At 36.8% G+C, this 8,542-nt stretch overlaps 1 protein-coding gene across 1 annotated transcript; it reads left to right on the top strand.

Annotated features, from left to right (window-relative positions):
• Positions 1–1,842: 1,842 nt before the first annotated feature.
• On the top strand, positions 1,843–8,274 carry LOC104913018 (sodium-dependent noradrenaline transporter-like). The gene is made up of 4 exons (XM_010718003.3): positions 1,843–2,220; positions 4,256–4,380; positions 5,112–5,224; positions 8,062–8,274. The coding sequence occupies exons 1-4, from the start codon at positions 2,111–2,113 to the stop codon at positions 8,257–8,259; spliced, it is 546 nt and encodes a 181-aa protein (XP_010716305.1). The 5' UTR covers positions 1,843–2,110; the 3' UTR covers positions 8,260–8,274.
• Positions 8,275–8,542: the final 268 nt, after the last annotated feature.

Raw genomic sequence — 8,542 nt, 5'->3', positions numbered from 1 at the left:
ACGACAGTCAACTGTAAAATGTTTGATATATATTTTCATTTCCAGAGCATATATGAACAGTATCTTGCTGTAAAATGTTTTAATATTAATCAATCAGAAGACATTCAGCACAGACTATGGACATAAACTGCAGAAGAACCAGTCCCAGTGATCAGCTTCTATCTCACTTCATTACAACAAAGATGCTTTGCATTTAGTCTTAGTCCTAATAGAATTTCTAGTTTCTGTTCTTTTTTCCATTTAGGTTGATCTTCCTAGTAGGTGATTAGGAAACAGGAAATTACGAGCGAAGACTTTTACTGGGCAACTAAACTGTGAAACTCCTTTGATAGACACCTGCTGATCTCTTACTTGCATCAACAGGACTTACACAGAGACTTAACAGTGCTTGAATAGTAAGAGAGGGGAAGTAAGATGAGTACAACTTCATTGGCAAGACACAGAGGAGCCACTAGTAACAAATGCCTTGTGATGGTAGCACACAGATATAAATATAACTTAGGAAAAAAAATATTTAAAAAAATTCAGGCATACAATTTATGGAAAGTGCTTTCTGGAAAAAAAAAAAAGAAGAAGAAAAAAATACAGGAATTTTTACATTTCTTCTGCTTTCTCATCCACAAAAACGCTCTTTGAAGAGTGCAATCCTATTTGATCGCCATGTTTGTGTGGAGGCAGAACATTAAGGTATAGCTGGGTATAAGAGGAATGAGCAAGGAATTCATTTTACAGGATTACATTCCTATTTAGTAAAAAATCCATGATCTTAATCCCTATATGAAATGCAACCACAACTACCTTTCCCCTGGTTCACAGTAAACATCATGGATTGCTCTTCAAAGTAATCATCAACTCTCAATAGCTGTCTCCAAACCAAGAGTTCAATGAGCAGTTTTCAGTCATCAGCAAGCAGTAGTTAAAAGCATCTACAGTGGGAAAACATAGATCACTAGCATAAATGCTCCCCCGTGCATCATGTTGGGATTGGATAAAGCTCCTTTTCTTTAGCTTGGGTCAAATATGAAGGGTTAGCATTAACATCCAGATGGACTGGATGGAGTTCATAAGCATCCTAGATTTATTAGTCTCCCTACTAAATAGATGAATTGGGTCTGATCTCATAGAGAGGGATGAAAATAAAATCCGATGCTTTTTTGTCGTCTCAAGCACTTGGCAGATTTAGCCAAAGATGAAGAGATCTCGTTTTTAGAAATGCTGGGAATTATTCACTCCATTGACTGTTGCCCTTGAGGAATTTAGCTAGAAGGTGTTTATTTAAATAAATATCTCTCTTCAACAACTGTATAAATGAAACCCTCATTTAATCAGTGGAGACTATTTCCAGGTTTCTGATCCAGGAGACCAGCACTGTGGCGTTGTTCCTGACAACAGACAGCTGTCTGCATATCATGTGTGGATAGCATGCTGGAGAATCATTTCAGAAAATGCTAGAGTATTTTAAAAAGTTTTCTCTAGTGGACAATTTTTAAAATGTCTGAGCTGTGTCTAACCTGACATTTAATGAGTATCACAGGAGGAACTCCTTCTCCAAACAGATGGGAAAGAAAGCAGAAAAAAAACTTGGATGGTTCTGTTCACAGCATTTCACTCTCCAGCATCTGAAGAAAGCAAGGATCATCTAAGGCATAATTACATGCCATGAATAAAGCTCTCTTATGGGAAAGAAAATGACCTGTAATTCCTGACCCAGTAACTATTTTAGGTGTTTGGTTGTGCATTCCAAACTAACTTGGAACAAGAACTAGTGGAAATGCATCCCTGCCAGCCAGGAGAAGAATTCATGTAATCAGTTCAGTACTCATCAAAAGCTCAGAAGTACAGAACGAAGTGGACTCCCCACAGAAGCAGTAGCATGCATGCTCTGCAGGCTTGTCCACTGCGTTAGCCTTTACCATTTCATGCTAAGGGATTTCAGACCCTGCCTGTGCTACACGCTGGGGCTGAGTTCATGGTGCTCAGCAGTGCTTATCATTCCTATGAGCATGAGAATTTATCATTTATGTTCAATACTGGTTGCTTTTTATCATCCTTTCATTTGCCTGATGCATCTTTTAGACTGAACTGACGCTCTGACAATGTTGGTGTCGTTATGCAGGTATGGATTGATGCAGCTACTCAGATATTTTACTCCTTAGGAGCTGGGTTTGGTGTTTTGATTGCATTTGCCAGTTACAATAAGTTTGACAACAACTGTTACAGGTAAGACAAGCTATTCTTTCTTTACTGCTTCAGAGTAATATTCTTTTATTCATTAAATGCATCAGGAATAAATGCTAATCTTCAGTCATCAATGATGGTCGGACTTGTGTAGACGTAGCAACCAACTCAAAACTTGAAACAGTCTTACTGAAATTTTAGCAACAGAAACCTGCCAAGATATCTGCAGCACTGCAAAACAGAATGGGATTAGAGTTAAGACTTTGGACAGCTGTGTAAACTGTGCTTGTGTTTGCCTTTCAAACGTACCATTAAGAGCAACAGCGAACAGAGGATTAAAGCTTACTGGTCCAAGCACTAAAAGCAGAAGGACTCCAATTTCTAGAGTTGTTTTAGTGTTGTGTGATTGTTTTGATATTTTATATTGTGCTCCAATTTAGGAATGTACTTTAAATCAAGTTGGCTTTTAAGTGTTTTGCTGAATCACCGCCATAGAAATCCAACCAAAGCTATTCTGCACCTCCTGAGAACTCCCCACATTTAGTTTTGTTAACATTCCATCTTGGAATGAAAACAAGCATCTTTAAAAAAAAAATCCCGTGCAATATAAATGCAGAAAGAACACTTATTATAAATACATTGTGAACTGACAGATAGCAAAAATTTTTCAGTGAAAGGATCATAGAATCATGGAATGGTCTGGGTTGAAAAGCACCTTAAAGATCACCTAGTTTCCCCTGCCCCCCCTCTGCTGTGGGCAGGTTTGCCAACCATAAGACCAAGGATACAAGAGAACATATAGATTTGAACAAATATAAATGGATTGAAACCTAAAAGCATGGAATATTTTCACTGACTTCAAAGAACTATATACTTAAACCAGGAGTGACTTTAGATCCCCTTATTGTTTACAGTAGGTGATACTAGCAGGTTTGAGAACCCTTCACCTGGAAGGCTAGCCACAACAATCATCCAAATATCATTTATCGTATTCTGCAATTGATTTTGCAATAACCTCACAAGTAGCTTCCTGTATAATAGTTTTTTTTCCTTTTATGTTCTCAGGGATTTTGCTCTGAAATGGAAGAAATACACCTGAAACTATGAAAATACCAGAGACTATATGTGAAATCATATTATTTAGTTCTTAGCTTGCTATATTTGTCCAGTGTTACTTGATAAGACTGGCTTTCACTGTAAGACAAATTGTCTAGTGTTGTCAAAGCATACTAATATCCAGAGGAGAACAAAGTTTGGCATTTGCCACCTATGTTTACAGGTAGCATAACTGGTGAAAGGAAATATTTACTTTCTGCTTATTGAAGCACCATTTGGCATCACTAATGTTCACAGAGATATTCCCTTTATTCTAAAGGTCACGTGCAGCAGGCAGTTGCTTGACTGCCATCCTGCAGGTTAGGGAGGCACCTACATTAGAGACCATGGCCAGACTTTCCTCAAGCTGTGTTTGGAGATAGGGGCTGTTAATACAAAGGAAAACACGTGTGTCTATCATAACACTGTGGCAGATTGAAAAAATGACAGCTTTGCTACAAGAGCCAATTTGGTTTAAAGGTTAAATATTGTACAAATTGATTTAAAAAGTGGTTTGTGGGCTTGTTTTTTAAATGCCTAGCCAGCTTCATAGATGAAGGGATCTCATTACAACAGACAACTATCATTAATCTGAATGGTAGCACAGCTTGCTAAAACTGCACTGGAGTTATCTGAAAATGTTCCTGCATATCTGCTCACATGAATTGCTTCTGACTATTTCAAGCATTCCCTAGTGAGGCTCTCTCAGGCTATTCTTTTCCTATGGTATGGCTACCAGGATGATGAATTTACTCCTTGATATCATAATATAGCTTTACTGATTTTCCTTTTGAGCAGAAGTCAGCGTTAAAACAAATTAGGAACCAGAAGTAGGTCATTTCGTAGCGTAGTATGCTGATATGAGCTTTTGATGTTCATAACAATTGCATAATTGGGAAGAGTCTTGTGAAACTGCTTTGTAACAATCCCCACCTTAATATTGTTTTCATTTCTACTGGGCTATTTTTCTTTCCATCATTAGGGATGCTTTGCTGACTAGTACCATTAACTGTGTCACAAGCTTCATCTCAGGATTTGCAATTTTCTCTATACTGGGCTACATGGCTCATGAGCACAAAGTTAAAATTGAGGATGTAGCCACTGAAGGTAAGAAGTGAATTTTACACTACTTTTAATCCTCCTTTTCACCTACCATTTCCTTGCAAATATGCTTATACTTGTTTCAAACCAGTGTTAAATCTCATGAAAGTGATCTGTGTGAAATTACTTGGAACTAAAACTATATGTAGGTGCCTTGATGAAATGTGAACTGTAAATTGTGTTGATTCATCTCAGCTCTGCTGCATTGAGGTTTCCTAGCACCTTGCCCCTCACAAGTTCAGCAAACAGATTTACCACTGTATAGAATCACAGAGGAATGTTGCTTCTTTAATGCTATATGTAAATGTTTCGAGTAGTTCTGGTGAGGTTTGCTGTAGTCTTTTCACTTGTAACAGGTCACCCATGGTTTCATTTCCTACATCTCACTTAACACATCCAAGAATTCTCTTGTCAAAAGCATAATCTGCATCCACAAAGATCTTTTTCTAATATATAACTGAAAAATATCCAGTGAGACTGTGAATGCCATAGAAGATCATTAAAAATGCAAACAGAATGTAATGGATTTTATCTACAAAACTGTGATGAGTAAAATACTAATGTTCTTTGGACATATTTCTTGCATAATTCAAGTTTTTGTTTTTACAGCTACTCAGAATTTGACGTGGACTGATGTAGGAGTCAACTTAGTCATACCTTATCTCATTAAAATGCACACTATTATGAAGCTAAGAGGCATATTTTTGTATTACTTCTCTTTTTCCTTTCCATTTCAGGAGCTGGTTTAGTTTTCATCCTCTATCCAGAGGCAATTTCAACTCTCTCGGGATCTACATTTTGGGCTGTGGTATTCTTCATCATGCTCCTTACTCTTGGAATTGATAGTTCTGTGAGTATTTTTTCCTTCTACCCTTGACCATTCTCCTTTACAGTTATAACAGGAAAAGTATCTACCTTAAACAACCATTTAGTTGCTTTTCAAATAATCACTGTGTACCCTCCTTGAATCTGCTTTCAGTCACAGCCAACATACCAATGGCATTATTCCTTGCAGTATATTTAATTAAAGACTCACAATATTGAAAAGGTTTAGGAAGAGATATAAGTAACTTACAAGCCAGAAAACTCATCATTTCTTTATGACCTTTGAGAAGGGCTGTTCATCAACATTTATTACTATTCCAAGGTATGACCCAACATCACTGCTATGAACAACTACTACTACGAACCTGCAATGGGATTTTGGACTCTGCTTGTAAGATACAAGTTGCAGTAGGGCACTGAGGAGTTTCTAGAAGAGATTTTCACATGTGCTGAATTGCACTCATCTGCTAAAAGCAGTGTCTGATGCTGGTCTGTTTTATTTATTTTTTCCTAAAAGCAGTAATACAGAATTTCCTGTAAATTTAATTAGAATAATTGTGTCAGAATATTTCCGTGGCAGTTTGATTTTATTATCTTACTATATAAATTCTAACTAATATATAATGAAGACTGAGAAATACTGAAACACCTGTTTTCACAGTGAAAAATAAGGAATCACAGAGGAAATAAGAATCAGTAACTAGGAATGACAAAGTATGCTTCACTTTGCAGATAAATTCAGTATTGAGCTCGACTTCCCAGCTGTTGCTCAACACTGAAGGAGTACATTTAACCTTTCTACAATATGATGGCTTATACTGTACCATGATACTCACAATCACAGAAACTTCAGCCTTACAAAAATTACCCCAAAGGCCTGAAATCTATATTCTGACTCAGAAATTTCAGCCCAGATTATATCTAGTTGTGTAGCTTAGTCATTTTTTGTGTAGAATCAAGCGTGAAGGATGGAAAGAAAAAATTCAGGTCAATGGAAAGACATGAATGACCAGCGCAGAACTGAGAGAAGAAAAAGATCCACGTTTAGATCTAAAATAGTTAATTGTGCAACAGTGATAAATTTAAGACAATATCTGGAAACATTTGAGTGACAAAGATAAGGCTTTAGATTGTAGAACACGCTTTTCCTGCATTCACATAAAGCTCTTTCTTGTGAAGTTAAATAAAACACTATGTGCTGTTAAACTGTGGTCAGATTTTACTCTTTCTTTCTAATATATAACTGGAGGAGGAAACAAGGACCAAGGATGCACTTGTTAATGATTTGTTCAGGAGTTTTTTTTAATCACCATTACTGAAGAAAACTCAGATTGTGCTGTATCCTTTATCACGGTCTTTTGAACTCCCTCCCTGATCAAGTACCTTCAGGGGAAAATTAAAAATTTGGAAGATAAGAATCAAAGAATCCAAAAGCTGTAGTTGAATAATTATATACACTTTTATAGGCATATAAACCTGCACTGGCACAGAAATATACAACCATCTGTACAAAAATGGAACTGTCAAAATGTTTAAGCAAAGAGAAATTTGATCTTGCAGGTTTTAGCAAGCAACAATGAAAGGAGAAGAAATGGAACAAATGTTTGCAAACACTTTTTGGAGTATGTATCTAGCTTGGACACGGGAGATTAACAAATGGAATAAACAGTGACACATTAAGAATTGGTCCTTGGCCAAAATAATACAAACAGTCTTTTTCCACTTCAACTTTTCCACTGTCATTATAGCATCAACACAGTAACAATTTCTTAGCACATCAAATAATACCTCCTCTTAACTGCACAAACACTCACTGATGCCCCCAGAGATTAAGAAGCACATACCCACACTAAGTTTTGCAACACTTTTTGTGGACATTAATTATTTTTGAAAAAAAGCTTCACTGTCCCCAGCAACTTGGCTGACTGAAATCATCTGTATGCTAGAGAGACAGCTCTGTTACTATTTGAACCAGAGATGCTGATTTCACCACTTTATTACCAAAAGAATCTTAAGGAAGGCAACGGATTGTGTCAATACATCGTAACTCCTATATTGCACAAAGCACTCCAGGGTTTGCCATGATCTTTTGACATCAGAAAACACACAGCATCCAGCCTCCTCAAAAAATGAAGTATTAAATAAGTGCATCATGACAGGAAACAGGAATTAATTTCCCCATAGCTTCATAGAAGGGGCAGAATTCTTTTCTTAGTGGAAAGAAAATTCACAGCTACCTATATAACGCAGCAATTGCAATGAAAACTTGGAAAGATATTTCCAACATTTAAAAAAAAAAAAGCTAATGTTCAGAATTGACTTCTAGGAAACAAAATAATTTTGTATTATCAACAGAAAAATAAGATCAAGCTTCTTATATAGTGAGCCTTCCAGGCCTGTAAACATTTCTGTCTAACTGGATTTGATTAATCAATGGCTAAACTCAGTCTGTGTTGAGTGCCTTTCTCCTGGGTGCTTGTGAACTGTTATCTTTCTCTCTATACAAAAAGTCTCAAGTAATTTAACTTCTCAAGATAAAACTTCTTCCTGAACACTGTTATATGGATACTATTTTTCGCAAAGTAGCATCTTGCTATCTTATTATCCTGGCGAAGAGAGCAAATCGTCAACAGAGAGTATGGGAAATCAAGCCAGCAAGCATGGCACTGGATGTTCAATTCCCTCACTCAGTTCTCTACCTATAGACAATAGATTCTACCTCAGAACACCAGTGATGTACATCTGAAATGTCAGAAATCATACAGTGGTTGGGAATTCATTACACAAGCTATTTACAGTCTTTGATCTGTGCATAGAACTCATTGGTACTGTTTAACTAGAGCTTCTGCCTTCCCTTCCTAGATGGGTGGAATGGAGGCTGTCATCACTGGCCTGGCGGATGATTTCCATATTCTGAAGCAGCATAGAAAGCTCTTCACCTTTGGTGTTTCATTTGGCACTTTCCTTCTTGCGCTTTTTTGCATCACTAATGTAAGTACAACAACAGTTTCCATCACAAGCTACCTCAAAAATAGGGTTAACCTCACCATATGGAAATAGAGAGGTTCAGGTGACTGTAATCTGGTTATAGACAAATTTTAATTCTTAAACAACCTCATGGCCGGAGTATTATTATTAGCCTTACCTACATGATAATTCTCTGCTCTTTTTAGATAAGATTATTAACTATCAACTAGACCTACAAGCCTCTCTTCCAGGGAAACATTTGTGTTCCTAGTGTTATGTGGGGTTTTAAATGGAATTACATTGAGCAATTAGTGTCAATCTGAGGAATTAAGGATTTCAAGTGACCAGTCCATCAGATATTTTATTGGATTTTTTT

The sequence above is a fragment of the Meleagris gallopavo genome, chromosome 13, assembly GCF_000146605.3.
Source record: "Meleagris gallopavo isolate NT-WF06-2002-E0010 breed Aviagen turkey brand Nicholas breeding stock chromosome 13, Turkey_5.1, whole genome shotgun sequence".
NCBI lineage: Eukaryota > Metazoa > Chordata > Aves > Galliformes > Phasianidae > Meleagris > Meleagris gallopavo.
This window is presented reverse-complemented; position numbering and strand designations above follow the sequence as displayed.

Excerpts from the sequence above, each read along its gene's own strand:
- LOC104913018 (XM_010718003.3), top strand. The coding sequence starts at position 2,111 with ATGCAGGTATGGATTGATGCAGCTACTCAGATATTTTACTCCTTAGGA. Across the intron at positions 2,221-4,255 it reads TTTGACAACAACTGTTACAG|GGATGCTTTGCTGACTAGTA; the intron begins GTAAGACAAGCT and ends TTCCATCATTAG. Across the intron at positions 5,225-8,061 it reads CTCTTGGAATTGATAGTTCT|ATGGGTGGAATGGAGGCTGT; the intron begins GTGAGTATTTTT and ends TTCCCTTCCTAG.